The sequence below is a fragment of the Typopeltis vanoorti genome, chromosome 18 (genome assembly GCF_054136105.1).
Source record: "Typopeltis vanoorti isolate ZY-2024b chromosome 18, IOZ_Tvanoo_1.0, whole genome shotgun sequence".
Classification (NCBI taxonomy): Eukaryota; Metazoa; Arthropoda; class Arachnida; order Uropygi; family Thelyphonidae; genus Typopeltis; species Typopeltis vanoorti.
Window position 1 is genome coordinate 83,009,367 of NC_143566.1, and position 18,804 is coordinate 83,028,170.

Genomic DNA, 18,804 nt, shown 5'->3' on the forward strand with positions numbered 1-18,804 from the left:
CAGGCACTCTATGTATGCACCTCCTGTGATACAACACACATCAAAACAATAGTCTCTTTCTTGTCAGACTCTACTTGTGAGGTAGATGGGGGTTCATTATTCAGAAAAATTATTAAACCACAATAACAGACTTATAGATAAATTAGGACACATCATTATATCAATATTAGAAAAGATCAAATGTCATGTAATGCATAACACATTTTTGTATCATTTATTCATAATGATTTCATTTAAAATTTTGTAAAATTTTAGTAAAAATTTTGTTTTAGTAAAATATGTGAATTCATTTCAGACATCAGCTCTGTTGCAAGTGTGGGAAATAAACTGCAGTGATTCTATCCTCATTGCCCTACCTTTACACCATATTCATGGAGTTGTAAATGCTTTTCTCACTCCTTTAAGTACTGGAGCTTGTTGTGTCATGCTTTCAAAATTCGATGTTCAAAAGGTATGTAAAAATTACTGTACTGGAAACCATAATAGCATGCTAGAATTCCTTTTCAACTATTGTTTTACTATTTTTGGAAATAAGATGCAAAATATAATATATGATAATGATTAATTACATAAAAGTCCACACCTTATTATTATTAACATCAGACCTCCATGGAGTCAGAGACTCATTGTGGGAGGTACACACTATCACATACACAAAACTCATCAAACTGTGCCTTAAACTCATTCAATGTCTGCATTCACAACACACTCAGGCAAAGCATTTCACTAACCAGCTGCTCTCCATGCAAAGGATCTTCCCCTCATACCCTCCTTATACAGTTTCCAGGGATGGCTTCTTATCTTATCTCCACCCTTGCTCATTCTATGAAAAATTTCTCTGATGTTTACAACCCCTGACCAATTTATACATCTCAGTGATATCCCCCTCCCTCCTCCTCCTATTCACGAGGCTTTGCACTATTTGCATTCCTAGAATTTTTCTTCATACTCTATGTTCGAAAGGCTAGTTATGACCATTGTGAATCTTCTCTGGACCATTTCTTACAATATATCCTCCTCCTCATCATCATGAAAACCAGGTGACCATATCTGTATGCAGTAATTCATGAGGTCTAATGCCTTACACAGTGGAATCATAACTGCTTTATTTCTACATGCTAAGGTCCTCTGCATCATTACCATTGTCCAGTGCACAAGTTGTGATAACTTCACAACTTGTGCAGTGTGTCCCCTGAATTTCAGATCCTAATCCACCTCCACTCCCAGATATAAGTGATATTTAACTCAATAGTAAACAACAGAGAACTTATGTGACAGATTTTTTTATTTCATAGAATTTTTTGTCCAAGTGTAAAGAGCACATCGTCAGTATAAAATTTAAATTAAGCATAAGCAACAAAGGAAGACCAGCAGCAAGATGGAAAAACCAGTGAAGCCAGAACAGGCAAATGCCTAATCCTTGAAGAGAAGAAGAAAAACAAAATGATGATTCATAAATGAAAATGAATGAGCTCTATATAAATGACCCAGAGAGGCATCAACTTGTGATTTAAATTCCTAATTCTTTTCAGGGCATGGACATGGACTAGTTATTAATAACCAGTCCATGTTCCAACATAAAAATGTGCACAAATTCACTTGAAGAAAAGATGCAAGAAATAAGAAGTCTCATTGACTATGTTATAGTTGATAGAAATGTTTTCCCACTGATTCAGGACACAAGAGTATACATTGGATTTGAAATAAGAAGTATCCCTATTTAGTTTTGAGCATGATAAAATTGAATTTCATATTGAACAGAATAGTGTGTAAGAAAGTTTTAAAATGAATCAAAGTTCAGCAGCTTGCAGAGGTGAACTGTAGACTTATATACACAAACACCATTCAAGAAAAAATGAAATAGTTTGAAAACAAGAAAACCAAATCCTGAAGAAAACATTGACTAATTCATCCAGAGAGGCATGTGGTGAAGTTGCCTGTGAGGATAATAAAATCAGAACTCCATGGTGGACTCAGGAAGTTCAAGAGCTAGTCATGGAAAAGAAGAAAACATATCAAAAGTTCCTGGCAAGTAAATCAGTTTGTGCTCTTAAAGAATACAGAGAAAAATGTAAGAAAGCAAACCTGTGTAAAACTAGCTAAACAGAAGTCATGGGAAGATTTTGGTAAGAACATAGAAAATAAATATCAGGATGGTGGAAAAATATATAGAGGCTAAATGGTAGAAAGAGTACTGTAAAAGAAATCAGAGATGATAAAGATGACATGAAAATTGAAGATAAAGATATTCTAGATGTCAGGAGTAATTACTTTTAAAGATTGCTAAATGGAAACAAACAGTGTCAAACACATTGGTAGGAAACTTCCAACAGGAATGCAGTCAGAATATGTATCCATACTTAAAGTAGAAAAAGTCATCAAAAAGCTGAATTTGACCAAACATGCTCAAATATGGAGATATAAAAATTTTTATGGTGGCTGCATTGCATTATTCAGAAAGCCTGGCCAGAGGGCTGAATTCTGGATGTTTGGAGCAGAGCTCTCATAGTACCATTCTTTAACAAGGGAAATAAAACTGAATGTGAGGATTACACAGGTATTTCCCTACTGAGTGTTTCTGGTAAGATTTATGCAGCTATACTTGAAAAATGGCTAAGAAAAATTGTGGAAGCAAAGCTTGGTTAAAAACAAGCTGGATTCAAACCAAATTGAGGTTATCAGGATCTGATTTTTACTTTAAGACAAATAGTTCAGAAATCTTGAGAATATAACAAGGGTTTGTATTTTAGTTTTGTAGATCTGGAAAAGGCATATGACAAACTGTCAAGAGAAAAACTTTTCAAAACTACAGTTATACATAGTCAGTTTAAGCTGTAAGTCAGCAGTTCGAATTGAAGGAGGTATAGGAAGATGGTTTGATGTTAAACCAAGTTTGCGGCAAGGATGCACATTATCTCTGCTGTTCTTTGTTATATATATGGATTGTGTTATGAAGGAAAGTAGTATTAAATCGGATATCAAAATTGGCAATGTTAATGTTAGCTGTTTTGTTTATAGTGATGATGTTATACTTCTGAATAAATCCAGTGCAAGTCTTCAAGATTTCTTGACTAAATTGAATAACTGTTGTAATAAATTTGGCATGAAAATCAGTAATAAAAACACAAAGAAAATAAGCAGAAACATTAAAATAAGAAGAAAATAAGTAGAAACATTAAAATGTCAACTGTATCCTGAATGGTGAATCTATAAAAGAAGTAAGACATTTCAGTTATTTAGGAACACTTTTAGTGAAACAATAAAGCTGGTATATTAGGAACTGAATTGAATAAATTTATATGGAATAAGAAAAAAATTAGTCAAATACTTAACTAATTTTATACAACACAGTGTTCAAACCAATTTTAAATTATGGATCTGAGGGCTGGGTTAGAAATAAAACACTTGATCAAAACCTGGAGACCACAGACATGTGAGCTCTGAGAAAGATTAGTGGAGTGAAGAGATGGCATGAATGACAGTATCACATTAAAATGAGGATATTAGGAAAGAACTTGCCATTGTTAGCATTCAAGAATGTACAGTAAAACCTCGAAGTTACACGGTAGGTGGGACCAACAAAAAGCGCGTGTCGAATTTGTGTAACTCAGGATATAATTTTGCATGTAATTTATGTATACAAACATACAATTGGAACCAAAGGTTTACAAAAACACCTATATTTTCTAAGAAATATAATCATAATTGTAGTTTTTCATACATAAAAAAAAGAAAGTTATTTCAATATCGATGGTTTCATAAAATCTAATAGATTTGTCTGACAGCATAATGTCTTTTTCTTGTCACGCAAAATTTGTTCATAGTGTCGTGACGTTGTTCTCTTGACGTTCGAATCCGCCATCTTGCTAAAAGTCACTTTCATAAAATAAAGAAAAACTAATTGCAAATTAATCACTGATCTAAGGGTAGAGAAATTTCTATTATACTGCGCCACTCTATCCTTAGATAAGTCTATATGAATTAGTAGGATCAATTCAAAATTAGTTAGCAGTCTTTTCATTCATTCTGGCCGAGGTATTTTATTTTCCGCTTGGGATTCCCGCAAGATTCGAATTTTTGTGAACGGTGCAGTAAAAAGAATTTCAGGCAAATACAACAGTTAGGTTAACAAATAAAGCATTTAATATAGGTCATATAACACTTACATAAATTTTACTTCTAATTTTAAACATAGAAATAAGTCAAACATTGAGTCAAGTCAATTACATTAGCACAATCTTCCAAGTCTTCACATACATCTTTTTAGCTTCTGGATTATAAAGTTTTTACACTTAAATGAATATAATAGAACATCCAATCTAATTAGTTTTCACACATTTTTCAGTCATGCTATAAGTTCAAAATATTACAGGATCTAATAGCTGAAAATAATCTTTAACAATTCCTATCTCCAACTCTCAATCACGAAGGGTTTCCACAGTTAAAGTTAACAATTCACTATGATAGACCTTACCGGAAATGGTTCCTAGAACATCTATTATGTTGTGAGCAAACTTCTGGAATTCACTTATCACACTTAAAGAATAAAAACACATTTACAAAACTTATCCGCAGTTATACCTTAAGCACTATCAATTACGCTTCAGAATTCTTGACATCAATTAGGGCACTTCAACTATCGTTATTACCACTCATAAATTAATTAAAACACTGTGAGGTTCTCTTTAGGGCAAATCGGAAATAAACTGCAATACTAGATCAGCTGGGTTTATTCAGAATTCTTCCTTGAATGTTCAGCTTTTTACTTTATCCGATTGTAGCTTTAAATTTCCTTCTATTACTACTGCTGATTTCAATTTCAGCTAACTATAAAATTTGTTACGTTCTTGCTCACTTATAAAAATTATCCGCTTAACTCCTACCCTAAGAACCTTTTATTTACTTCTACTTCTCTAGTTTATCCCCTTGCTACTTTTTACTTCCCAAAATTCCGTTCCGACTCTCCGACTACGTATATATTTTCTCTTCTTATTTTGCCCACGCTCCCTTCACTCGCGCTCGTTTATTTCACGTGTCTCTATGACAACCGATAAACGTAAACATTCTCGCGAATGTTACATTAGGCTATACAACTACATTCAGTTATTACATAACGTTAAACTTTCACAAAAAAGAATAAATAGAATATTTGCATTTCAATAAGTGCGTAGTTAAATTACAAATACAAGTTCTTATAATATTGACATAACAATAAATAAAATAACTTAATAATATTTAATACAGAACCTCTTTATCATTAACACTTTCTTTTGATTAAATAATTAAAAACTTGATATAATTAAGGCAGTTATATGATATCAATTATAATTTATGTTATTTACATTAAATAATATTTCCAACGCGGCCTTTGTGATGGAAAATCATGTTGGATTCTGAATCAAATAACATTTATTCTATTTTCTACATAATTAGAATCCAACAATAGCAAGCTAATGATTTTTTTATTCCTTGCCTTGTGGATACAATTCGTTCCTTGTTAGAATCTATGTCCTCCAAAATCTGTAAACCTTTCTTTTATGATTATTCTTACTGTGGATTCCTGTAGATCGAACTTCTTTGCTAGTTCACAAATTTTCACTCTGCCTTAAAAATCCTTAATAATGTTGAGTTTTGTTTCCAAAGTCAATGTTTTTCTTTTCTTGCTAGCTGTAGAAGAATCGGACTTGCTTCTTTTGGATGACATTATTATTTTTTATGTGATGAAATTTTTATCAAGAACATAACATTAAACAGTCGCAAGGTTTGTAGACTATAAAAATCATGTATGAATGGAGACTATGCGAAACACGTTAGTGCTTGTTCACAGCATGTGCGACACTGGCGAATGCGGCCAGCGCCTGAAAGATACGAGTAGTGGTGAGGCGTGAAGCAAGAAGGGAATACGTACATATAAGAAACCGCGTAACTCCGGATTCGCGTAAGTCGGGGTATGACTGTATTAGCAGAGCTAATTTCAGATGATATGGTCACTTAAACAGAATGGGAGAGGAAAGATTAGTAAAATAGGTATTCTTTGCTTGGTAGGAAGAAGAAGGTAGAATATCAGAAACTCCAAGGAGTCCGAAGATTCATCACGGGAGGACACCTACTGTACAACTCTCCATCTCCACTACTACACAAAACCTCTACTACCAATCACCTACATCAACGCCATATACTGCCCACCACCACTGCTAGTATTTTTTGTCTGTAAATTGCGTGTGTTCTGAAAAGCCGATTTGTCTGTATGTGGGATGAAAAACCCGAGTTTCCAGGAGAAAAACCCTCCATATGAGATCAGCTAACTCACCTTCAATTGAAAAAGTCCATATAAAGATTCCTCCCATCATGACAAGAATCGAACTTAGGCCTTTTCCAATCGAAGGGTGCAATGTACTGTTGTTCTTCCAATTGCGCTACGGAGGCAAAATACAATTTTAGTGGCTACTTTTATACCTATTAATAAACTATCAACTTGTTTCTCCTCTTCAAAAATTAAGCACTCACCACTGTCTCCTCCTGGTGTATACGAAGTTCTTTGTGATTATCATCTATTCTACTTTGGAAAAATTGGATACTCCATAGAAAAGATAATACAAGAACATCAGTTGTATATTTGCCAGAGGAAATCTGATCAATCTGGCTTGGCCCAATACGGAATAGACACAGACCACAATATTCTTTGGTCTGATATATACTTTCTACATCATTGTTGGTACCAATTTGAGCACCTGTTAAAGAGAATGCCGAGGTCTTGGTTCACCGCCCACACTTGAATTGGAATGACTGCCTATCTTTATCTAAAATATGGAGAGGTCTTATTAGAATAACACATCATTGAATATTTTATTTATTTTTATTTATTTATATATTTATTAATCTTTCTTATTGCTTTTATGATTATGATTAACCTATGTTTCCTCAGTTAACAGTTATAACATCACACAGTTTTTCTGTTTCAAATCAATCCATTGTTTGCGCTCTACCTTGTAATCAACTGTCACTGCCACTGAAGATGGTTTGTAAGTTTCAGACCGAAATATCTTGCCAGTGAACAAATAAACAGTTTTATCTATGACTTGTGTTTTTTTCGTATAAATAAGTCATGTAACTATGGCACAAGTTTCTCTAAAAGAACGAATCGAATGTTCAGAGAGTGTGTGTGTGGAACTGATAGCGAGGAAAAAAGTTCAATTAGCAATAAAGTGGACAATAATGATATTGAAAAACAGAGTGCAATTAATGGTAAGGTGGCAAGCAGGGTTATTATCTCTCCTATTTTTATTGCATAACAGTTATTATTTTATATTTCTTTCATCTATATAATTGTTCTTCTTTGCACTAAATGCTTTTTAAAACTTTTAGTTGTGTGTATGTGTGTGTGTGTGTGTGAACTTGAGGTGAAGAATTTAAAAAGAGGAATCATGTAAACTTACCATATAAATTTAAAAAGAAAATCATAATAATGATTTATTGCTTTTATGGTATGAAAATAATTTTTATACCATGAATGCAGTAAATCAGTGTTACACCAAACAACAGAATAACACGACAAATTAAACTCACTTCAGACATCATGTATTGTGTTACAACATGTCATAAATAGAGTTTAGTGGTGAATTTATTTTTATTTATTTATTTATTTTTGTTGTAAATGTTAATCCCACCTGCAAGAGGTTGTATTACCAGAGTGGAAGGACTAGATAATCAGAAAACCTGCTCTAGATACCAACCAGTCAATTTTTTAAAGTCATTTCAGGCTTCTAATAAACAAGACAATGGTTTCATACTAAGCACCAAAATTCATCTATCAACTACAAGACAATTCACAAACATCCATAACCACAGCCATATTTGAACTCATCCATTAGTTGGAGAATAGTGATGTTATCTACTTGGCTAATCAGGTCAGCAGCTTGTAAACTCCATTGCATAGCATTCTCTGTATCTAGAAGATCTCTAAATGGCATGTGATTCTTATGTTGAATTTTTATATAAGTACTGTTTGACTTGATTGAACAGATTTGATGATTATTTTGATAAATCTTTTAACAATTGTTTCAGATATGGGATCATTTCATACAAGCAGATCCAAACTTGCCACCTGTTAATATCTTCATGGGAGTCCCAACAATGTATGTGAAACTGATTGAAGAATATGAAAACCTCTCTGCAAGATCTGAAAATATTTATACTAAAGAGTTTATTAAATCTTCTTGTATGGAAAAAATGAGGTATAATTCTTTGTTCAGTTAGTCTGTATTTTATCTGTACAACTTTTGGTTTTTTTTTAGGAATTGAGAATCTAGAATTAAAAAAAAGAAATGTTTTCTAAAAATAAAAATAACAGTAATAATTACAGAAATAGCATATTATTAATTTATTTTGAGTTTTTATATTATCTTTTTTAAGCTTCTGTGCACAAAGTTTCTGATCTCACTAGATTCTATTTAATAACATTTAATAATAATTATATTTCTTTTATCTATGATTATCATATATCATTTATCTATGCTCACAGACAGCATAGATAAATGCTGTCCGTGAGCAAAATGAAAGAAATTCTATAAGGTGTTTTTGCTAGTGGGAGAAATTGATTTAAATATGGTGTTATTGAAGAGAGCAGAGGAGAATTTTATTATTATTATTCATCATTGGAGGCCCACCCCTAGAAAAGTACAAAGTCTATCATATCACTCCTTGAACTCATTCACTTCATGCTGTCACCACTATATCAGTCAATGCATTTTCATGTTTCAACCACCCTCCATACAAAGAAACAACTCCTCACCTTCTTGCTCATGACTTTGCAACTTCCAGTGATGGCCCCTTGGCCTCGCTCCTCCCTGCTCCACCAAATGAAAGAACTCTCCAGTGCCAAGCCTGTAACTACTCCTCAGCAGTTTAAATATCTCAATCATATCACCTCTCCTTCTATCTACCAAACTTTGAAGTCCACATTCCCTCAGTCTACTCTCATAACTAACATTGTACAATCCTGATGTCATTTTTTGTTATCTTCCTCTGCGCCCTTTCCAAGGTTAATTTAATCCTGGGGACCAAATTTAAGCACAACACTCCAGATGTGGTCTGATCAGGATTTTATACAATGAAATGGTAGCTCTTATCTCTGCTGGTTAGCATCCTTCTCAGCATTGCAGAAAATCTTCACCACCTTTGCAATATGTTCCCTGAATTGAATTTCAGGTTTCTATCAATCATCATTCCAAGATTCCTTCCCCCCACCCTCCCTTCCACTTCCTCTAGTACAGTTTCTCTAATAGAGTATGAAGCCTCCAATTGATGTATTCCAAACATCAAGTCCTTACATTTAGCTGAATTAAATTGAATACCCCATTCATTTGCCCATCTATCCAGTTTATTTAAATCCTCTTGAAGTGTTACCACATGTGCACTATTACTAATAACCCTTCCAAGCTTCACATTATCTGTAAATTGAATATCCCCCTGCAATTCGTCGACACTGTCATTGATATAATGGTTAAACAATACAGTCCCATTACTGTATTGTTTAACCATTATATCAAAAAGGTCCCAGTACTGAACCCTGTGAGACTCCACTTGTAACCTTCTGCTTCCTTGATACTGTTCCCTCATACACAACCCTCTGATGCCTATCAGACAACCAATTCCCAATCCAATTCACTAATCTAAAGGCAATCAGTAATAATAATAATTTATAATATAACCAACTGAAAAACTTCCAACAACTATCTCTAATCCAGAGTATTTTAATAATAAAGTGTGACACCTTTATACATTCTGTAAGGATATGTGCTTTGCATTGTGGGATACTAAGGCAAATGATGTGAAGTCATTAGCTTCTATATATGAGTTGCCCAGTTCTAAATACTGCAGGCACAAACTTTGTTTGCTTACACTTGGATAGAGGGTTAAACCAAGAATATAATTACTTGGCATTTTTAATTTATAGTTTAACCAAGTGGAAATACTTCTAACAACTATCTTTTTAATCAAGTTTGAAGTCTTAATATTTTTCTTGTTTTCAGTTTTTATTTTGGTACCAAATTATGTTCATTCAGCAATGAATTGAATTAATTGATAACCATATCTTTTCAGGTTAATGATTAGTGGATCTTCTGCAATGCCACAACCGGTGATGAATTACTGGAAAGAAATTACAGGACATACACTTCTAGAAAGATATGGAATGTCAGAAATTGGTACTGGACTTTCATACACACTTAAGGAAATACGAACACCAGGTAATAATCCTTTCTCTGCATTTCCTTCTCTCTCTCTCTCTCTCTCTCTCTTTTGTTAACTTATATTAAAGTTTGGTGTTTTACTATTTTTTTCAAAACAGTATTGTTTATAATCAATAAATAATGATGAAGTGTGAGCTTGAAACCTTTATCTAAAGAATAAAATTATAATGTAGACTAGAAAATGCATTTACCAGTTTGCACTGTAATTTTATTCTTCTGACAACAATTGGTTGGAAAAATCTAGGCTCAAACTTCTTGTATAGTGTGAAGAGCATTTATAAGTGCTTTTGGACTGAAGTTGTTAATTAGTCTCATATGAAGGCAGCATGGTCTTTCTCCTACAAAACAAACATATCTAGATAATTAACTTATTGACAGACACAGCAACCTGTGGAGATATGAATAACTGATCTCTCTGGCAACAGCTAAACCATAAGTTACTCAGTTTACTCGGCCATAACAGGTGTGAGCCTAATATATATATATATATATATATTATATATATATATATATATATATATACTAGGGGTAGCTCTGCCCTCCTGGCACTTATGACACCCAATCCCCTGAGTTCCAGGCTGATAGGCTGGTTCTTTATGAACCTCACTTTAATTATTCAAAATCACAAAATGAAAATAAAATATTTACTATATAATCAGTCATGACATGCGTATTATGCTAATTTCAGTAACGAATACTAGCACGTACTGTTTTAATGGTCGACATCGAAGTTTGATTGTTGTAATCCTGAAACGATAAAATTATTGTCTCATGAAGGCAAACACATTGTTGGACGTTTCAAAACAATGAAGACATGACAAAAACGTGACAAATTTCATTTCAAATTTCGGCTTATCTTTAAGCCTTTGGCTTATCGGCTTAACAAATTGTTGTCTCATGAAGGCAAACAATGAAAACGTGACATAAAAACGTTTGAAATTTTGGCTTATCTTTTTATATATATATATATATATATATATTGAAAATTGTGTATTTGAGTAATAAATTACAGCTTCATTTTTGTCAGTGCTTTAACAAAGTTTTTCATGAGACTTAGTTTAATATGCAGTGATAACATAAATATTTTCTTAAAGTCACTGAGGGGCTTGTTTGTGTTTTATACAGTTCACTTGCACTATTGCAAACTTGTAAAGATCTCAGAAATAGTTTGTTATAATGAATAGTTTACTGTAATGAATTTCCTTTATAATAGAATTGTGCCTAAGAGGCTGTTGTGTTGGAAAAAAGTGCTGACTCACTATTTGTAAGCCATCTTGTTTCCGACACAACAAACAGTAACGATTAGACCTAAGGATAAGGACATGCTTATGCCTCCAGAGAAAGGACTAAGAGAATAGTGTACATGTGTTCACTCAAAAGTATGTCAAACCAACTGAGGTTGTTAATATTAAGTAAACTTAAGAAATCTATATTTAAAGTTGATAATGTCTGTGTAAGATTAGGAAAGGAAAATTATGTCTCAGTACTGAAATTGTTATTATTAGATGTACATAAGAGATCTATGTATTAGAACCATGTCAAAACAGTTCGGAGTTGCAGTGACCAATCGGCCGCAGTTAAGAGTATGACGTAGTCATCGAGAGAGGGCGCTCGCATTTTGAAATATAAGGCACGGCGTGAGATTCAGATCTCGCTCTTGTTTTCTGTTCCTGGTTCCCGACCAAGTCCTGGATAGCTATGGAAGCTTGCCGCCGGTGCATAGCAACAATCTCCTGGTTGTTGTTGTACCATGCCGAGTAAAGTCACTAAAGGAATGAAGTCAGAATTCCAGTAAAGAGCAGTTGGTAAGTTAAGCCAATGTAAAGTCAGCGAAGGGCAACCTTCGAAGATAATGGAAGTAAGTTGCTGATGCCATGAAAACACGTGGTGAGAAAATACGGAAGTGCAATTGTAAAGGAAGCCTCGGAAACTCCATGAAAAGACAAGGATGGTAATGTACAAATTTTCATACTCATTATAGAAATGTTAGCCATAAAAGGAATAAGAGTTCAAAGAATTAAGGAGCTCCACACATTAACTTACCTATAGTGCCTAAAAGACTGTTTTGGACTGATCTGCCTGTGTCAAGTAAGCTGGTGCCACTCTAAGCTTGTGCTGAGAAAGGAACCAAACCTTCGAACTGTTTATTAGGAAGAAGCTATATGATATAAAATTAAATGTTAGCCTGAATATTAATCGAGTTGTGAGAGGATAGAGCTTGAGCAAAGAATAGTTTTCCATGTTAAATTACAAGACTGAATGCATCTGACATGCTCTGTATAAAGATTGTATATAATTGTGCTTTGAAAATGAGCACTGAGCAATTCTGTATGGAATAATCGAGTCTGAACATAATAATATAACAGAGATATAGGATTGTTAGATTTAAACATAGGAGTTGAAATTTTGGATATCTTAACCTAAAGAAAATTGAAATTACTATTTAAAGTATATATATGCAAGTGTTTATAATAAATGTATTTCCTTAAGTCAAAGTTCATGAGTCTGTTGTTTCTGAGATTGAATTACCACTTATAAAACTTCCGGACCTGTATGAGTGAGGGGGGGAAACCATTTACGTAAGAAACAAAAAAGGGGGGTGCCACGACTGCATATCACGTGATCCCTTTGTTGTTAGTATTAATCATTTGTGTATCAGAATTTAGTTGCCGGCTGGCGCAGTCGTTCTAAACAAATATAAATTTGTCGGCAATGGAATAACTGATATGCATGAATGATAAATAATAGTTATAACCAATAATATAACAGAAAGAATATAAGTGCAAAGAATAAATACGTGGGTAGTGACGACGTAACAGGCTTTTCAAAAGTCTGTTATAGCACATATGTTTGTTATAACAGTGTTTGCTATAGTGAGAGTCAATTTTATTTTTTATTCCTGTGCAAAATCTTTATGGGAAAGGTATATTTTCTTGACATTCAGTTGTTGCCTGCTGTCTTGCACAAAACAAACTAAAAGCATCAGTCTTTTAATTCTTTCTTGCATGGAACGAGGAGATAATGAGGAGGACATTGACATGCTTCTAGTCAACGTCCTCCTCATTATCTCCTCTTATTAGTTGAGTTTCCTGGCAGTGAGTCAGTTTTAGGAGAGGTGTGATAGTTTTTGTGTGTAAAATATTTAGTTTGGATCTCCTGCAGTGAGTCTCTGAACTCCATGGTGATACCATGTAATAATAATAATAATTGGTAATTTAATGTATAATCTGTTATAGCTTTAACAATACATTTTTGCATATGTTGTAGGATTTGTGGGTTTGCCTCTTCCTGGTGTAGAGATACGAATAGTGAAATCTAATGCAGATTCTCCTGATGGCTTTGATATTCTGGTTGAAGGAAACTCTAGTCATGTAAATTTGAAACCAGGATGTGAAAATGAAGTTGGAGAATTGCTTGTCAGAGGTCCAAATGTGTTTAAGAAATATTGGAACAAAGATGATGCTACAAAATCATCATTTTACAAAGACAAGTGGTTTAAAACAGGTAATAATTCATTCTTTATAATGTAAATAAAAATGAGTCAGATTAACATATGAATTTCAGAATTTAATAATTTTATATCACTTTTATGTGATGTATGAGTTCCATCGATAAGTAGTTTTTCTGCTCACTTGCTGAAAAAAGAGACATAGGTTCAAGTCCAAATGAGAGGAGGAATTTATTACATGTTTTCTAGCCATGATTAAGTTAGCAAGTATCAAACAGAAATTTATGTGTGTGTGTGTGTGTGTGTGTGTGTGTGTGTGTGTGTGTGTGAGTGACTAAGATTTAATAAGGCAGAACACCTGGAATAAGATGATAACATTTATTTTAATTGACAACACGGCATTTCATCCTAATTACACAGGATTTCTTCAAGTGTGTAAACATACAAACTAGTAAACAAAACAGTAAGGACTGACACCTCTATGTCCAATAGTAGAAAGGATAGATTCTCCTACATACCTTCTTGCCAAACATTTAGCTAAACTACTTAAGGACCTAACAGGACAATCACCATCCTTTGTTAAAAACTCTAAGCATTTTGTTTCAAGCATTAGCAATATTATCCTTGATGATCATGACATTTTAGCAGGCTTTGTTATAGTTAACAGTAAGTGTTATGTGGTAAACATATTGTAGTTAATCTGTTTACCAATCTTCCTACTGATGATCTACTGCACTGCTCCAAGATAAATTCTCTAAGAAGGTTATGGCACTCCTCAAACACTGTACTTCACACAATATACAAAGAGAACTCTAATCTAGCCACGAATAGTACTCTTTTGCTAGATTTAACAAATCTTTATATGAAAACATTCAAAAACAAGGTCCTAGAAACCAAAATTATGGAAATTGTACGTTGATGATATATTCTTAATTTGAAACCATAGACCACCTTCATTTCTGCTTTTTCATGAATACCTGAATCATCAACATCGTAATATAAAATTCACCTATGAATTTAATGAATCTAATTGTTCACTCCTGTTTCTGGACCTTCAACTAACTAAGGAACCAGGAAAATTAAAAGGTCTATATTTCAAAAGCCTTCACATAATGATAGATATCTACATGCCTCTGCCCATCATTATAGAATTCAAAAATTTATTATTATTTCCACACCAGGAACAAGAGCCTGCCTACTCATCACTAACAAGGATGAACTAGCCTAAGATCTTCAACATTTAAAAAAAAACACTTTCTTCAAAATGGCTATAACAACCACATCATCTCTGGACTACTCAACTGATATGAGACCAGAGAAATGAAAAAGAAAACAGAGAATTCATCATGCTTCCATGTATTAGCTCTGTATCTATAAAACTGGCTAAAAATAATTAAGGAATATAAAATAAAAGTGGTATTTACTCTCTTTATCAAAATGAGATCACTACTCCCACAAAACCTCTACATAGCCCACTTCAATATCCAGGTGTTTATCGGCTATGGTGTGATTGCCAGTCATCTTTCTCTGGATAGACAGAAAAATTAATTGAACAGTGTATTGAAGAATACATTCAAGATATTGAATACCATAGAAATGAAGCCTCAGCTTCGCTTCTATGGTATTCGATATTTATGGGATAAATCAGAAATGTTACATTGCTACTACAATAGAGAGAAAAATCTGGGAAACTTTGAAATATATATATATATATATTTATTTATTTATTTTATTTAGTTATTTTTTTGAAATTATATTTTTAAATTTCACAAAACATACTGACCGGTTTGAAAGACATTTGTGACCACAGATAATTATTATTATTGTGCAGGCACCTCCATGGAGTCCTAAGCCTCATCGTGGGAAACCCTAACTATCAACACAATATCTATCATGCCTCTTCTTGAAACCATTAACAATTAATAGACAAAGCACTCACAACTGACTAAGGCATCCATTCCATTCGTTTACCACTCTCCAAGTGAAAAATCTAGCCTTCACATTCTTGCTAACCACATTGTTACCCAACTGCCAGGGATGACCTCTTTTTTTTTTACCCCCTCTAGCCAAGTTCTTAAATATTTCTCCTGCATCATTCCCATAAAACCCTTAACCTTTTAAGTAACTTAAATGTTTCTATTGTATCATGCCATCATCACCTATCAACCAACTTTTGCAATCCACAAACCCTCAATCTATCTTCATAGGACGCATTCCACAGACCACTCACCATCTTGACTGCTCAACTCTAAATCCTCTCCACCACTTCCTCATCCCCAAGAAAACCAGACCTGAGCACAGTAATGTAGATGTGGATGTATCAGGGCTTTATAAAGAGGAATAACAACTTCCTTTGCTTTCTAGTGTGGTCTTGAATAGCCAAGTAATCTTATGATCTACCTTAGCAATATGTCCTCTAAACTTCAACTGTCTATCTACTACTACCCCTAAATCCATGGCTTCATCAATTTCCTGGAGTACAGTTCCCTCAAGCTTTACAAGATTACAAGCTGTGTGGTACACAGCTTGTAATCTTTGTATCCCAAAATACATAACTTGAGACTTTTTGACATTAAAGTGATATCAGTTATGTTTTGTCCATACTGTCAGCATAGTCAAATTATTCTACAAGCTTTCTCTACATCACCTTGTATATCTCCTTTCAAATTATTTTCCTATATCGTTTATATACAAAATAAACATCAGTGGTTCAAGCACTGGGCCATGTGGCACCACTAGTCTGCCTTTTCCTGGATTCTGCTCTTCCATATACTTCTTTTTGGTATCTGTCCATTATCATCTCTTGATAATGGACAGATACCATCCATTCATCCAAACCTGAATCATTCAGAGTGTGTGTGTTTAACTGAGACTCAAATTAGATGGATGGGGATACTCAGTTGTTTGCAGATGATGCCAAGTTGGGATGAACTATGAGGAGTAGAGCAGATGTTCTGGAAGACTTGAATAGATTGAGTGAATGGGTATGGGAGTGAGGATGTCAGTTCAGTGTTGCAAAATGTAAAGTTTTAAAATTTGGGAAACAAAGATGAGATGTAGAATTTATGCTTAGTGGAGATATATTGTTGGAGGTGGAGGAAATAAGAGATCTTGGGGTGATGATGGATAAGGATCTAAAATTTAGAAGACACTTTGCCAAAATTGTGAGGACAACACAACAAATTATGGGAATGATGTAAAAGTAAGAAGATTCTTGTTTCATTGTATAAGGCCTTGATTAGGCCACATATGGACTACTGTGCACAGATTTCGTCACCTGGTTTTCAAAAGGATGAGCAGATGTTGGAAAGGGCCCAGAGGCGATTGACTATTTTGAATTGCTGAATATGAGGAAAGGTTGAGAAGGTGATTTACAGAGTCTGGTGGATAGGAGTGGTGATATGATAGAAATGTACAAGTTCGTAAGGGATTGTTATGGGATCAATGTCGAAGAAGCTTTTCATAAAATGGTGGGAGATCAGGGGACAACAAGTGGTCATCCCTGGAAGCTGTGTAAGGAGGGTGTGAACGAGGGAGTGAGAAGCAGGTTTTTTACATGCAGAGTTGTCAATAATTGGAATGCCTTGTCCAAGAGTATGGTATCTGCAGAGAATTTGAATGTGTTTAAGGCAAGATATGATGAGCTGTGTGTAGGACAAAGGGACCTCCTAGATGAATCTTTGACTCCATGGGATCTTAGAATAATAATAATTGTAATTGAAATGCTGCATGGCTTATTGTTATTATTATATGACACCTCCAGGGAGTCCAAAGACTCGTTGATGGAGGGTACCCATGCTACAACTCTGTCTGCCCCACTCAATCCACCAACTACAATGAACCACAACTACACCAATGCCATCTACCACCAACCACCAGCACTAGTATTTTCATAGACAATCACAAACATCCATGCCTACAGTGTGATTCGAAACTGCAGCCTTTTTCCTGGAGAGCAGATACGCTAACCACTTGGTCAACCAGGCTTATGTTCTTTCTTACTATTACTTATTAATACTCTCTATGATGATATCCTTGTAACAAACAGCAAACTATTAGAAGCATTATGAAAAAATATTCATTATTAATGATTTTTTTTTTCCTACATATGTTAAACTGTTATTCGTTTTTCTAGTATAGAAAACATATCCAAATGCATAAATTAAAATACATTGAACTGTGAACAGATAGTAATTTGTTATTACATGACTTTAATGCTCTGAAAGATGTTATTTTCATGTTGTATTTTTGCTAATTAAGTCTGACAAATATTTAATAGTTTTCTCAAAAATTCTTGAATGTATATAATGATCTATAAAGAATTTATTTTTCAGGTGACACATCTCAGTTTTTGAATGGCTTATTTAAAATTCTGGGTCGTACTTCTGTGGATATTATTAAAAGTGGTGGCTATAAAATCAGTGCCCTCGATGTAGAGCGTCACTTGCTCTCTCACCCAGAGATCACTGACTGTTCTGTTGTGGGTTTGCCTGATCCCACTTGGGGAGAAAAAGTAGCTGCAGTAGTGGTGACAAGAGATGAAAAGATTCTATCTCTATCAGAACTTCGGGAATGGTGCAAAGAACGGATGCCTTCATATTCAGTTCCTTCTGTTTTAAAATGCCTGAACACACTACCAAGAAACACCATTGGAAAAGTGAATAAAAAAGAACTAATTGTAGAAGTATTTCCTGAAGCTCACAAAAAAGCTACCAGATAATCTGAAACATTTTCTGACCAAGAAACTCACTACTATTAAGAGTTGTACATGTGATTAACAAAAGAACTTTTTTTCTCTTTATGCAGACTTTATATACTGTTTAATAAACTCCTGATGAAAAGAAATGCTGAAAAACAATTTTTTGACTTTTTTTTTATCAGACTGGTTTTTTACTAAATCAGGTATGCAATGACTAGTATGATAACCTCTCATATGAATAATAGAGTAGCAAAAACATTTCTTGTTTGTTTATCTGTGACTCAAAAACAATACTTTCTCTGCACTTTCAGCAATAGATTCTTTTTCCTTTTCCTCAAATGATGTCATTATTATTATTATTATTTTCTTGACCTCCAAAGAATCACAAGACTCATCATGGGAGGTAA

General features: G+C 33.9%; 1 protein-coding gene across 3 annotated transcripts in view; it reads left to right on the forward strand.

The window, feature by feature from the left end:
• The window catches only part of LOC150096865 (malonate--CoA ligase ACSF3, mitochondrial-like), a 59,285-nt gene extending 40,690 nt beyond the window's left edge, over positions 1-18,595 (forward strand). For 2 of the 3 annotated variants that reach the window (XM_090408345.1, XM_090408344.1), the window contains exons 3-7: positions 296-451; positions 8,065-8,234; positions 10,102-10,247; positions 13,518-13,754; positions 18,033-18,595. In XM_090408345.1, the coding sequence (XP_090264471.1) occupies positions 296-451; positions 8,065-8,234; positions 10,102-10,247; positions 13,518-13,754; positions 18,033-18,418 (1,095 nt within the window). In that variant the 3' untranslated portion in view covers positions 18,419-18,595. The remainder of the gene's footprint in view (positions 1-295; positions 452-8,064; positions 8,235-10,101; positions 10,248-13,517; positions 13,755-18,032) is intronic. The other variant, XM_090408343.1, reaches the window with a different exon arrangement.
• Positions 18,596-18,804: the final 209 nt, after the last annotated feature.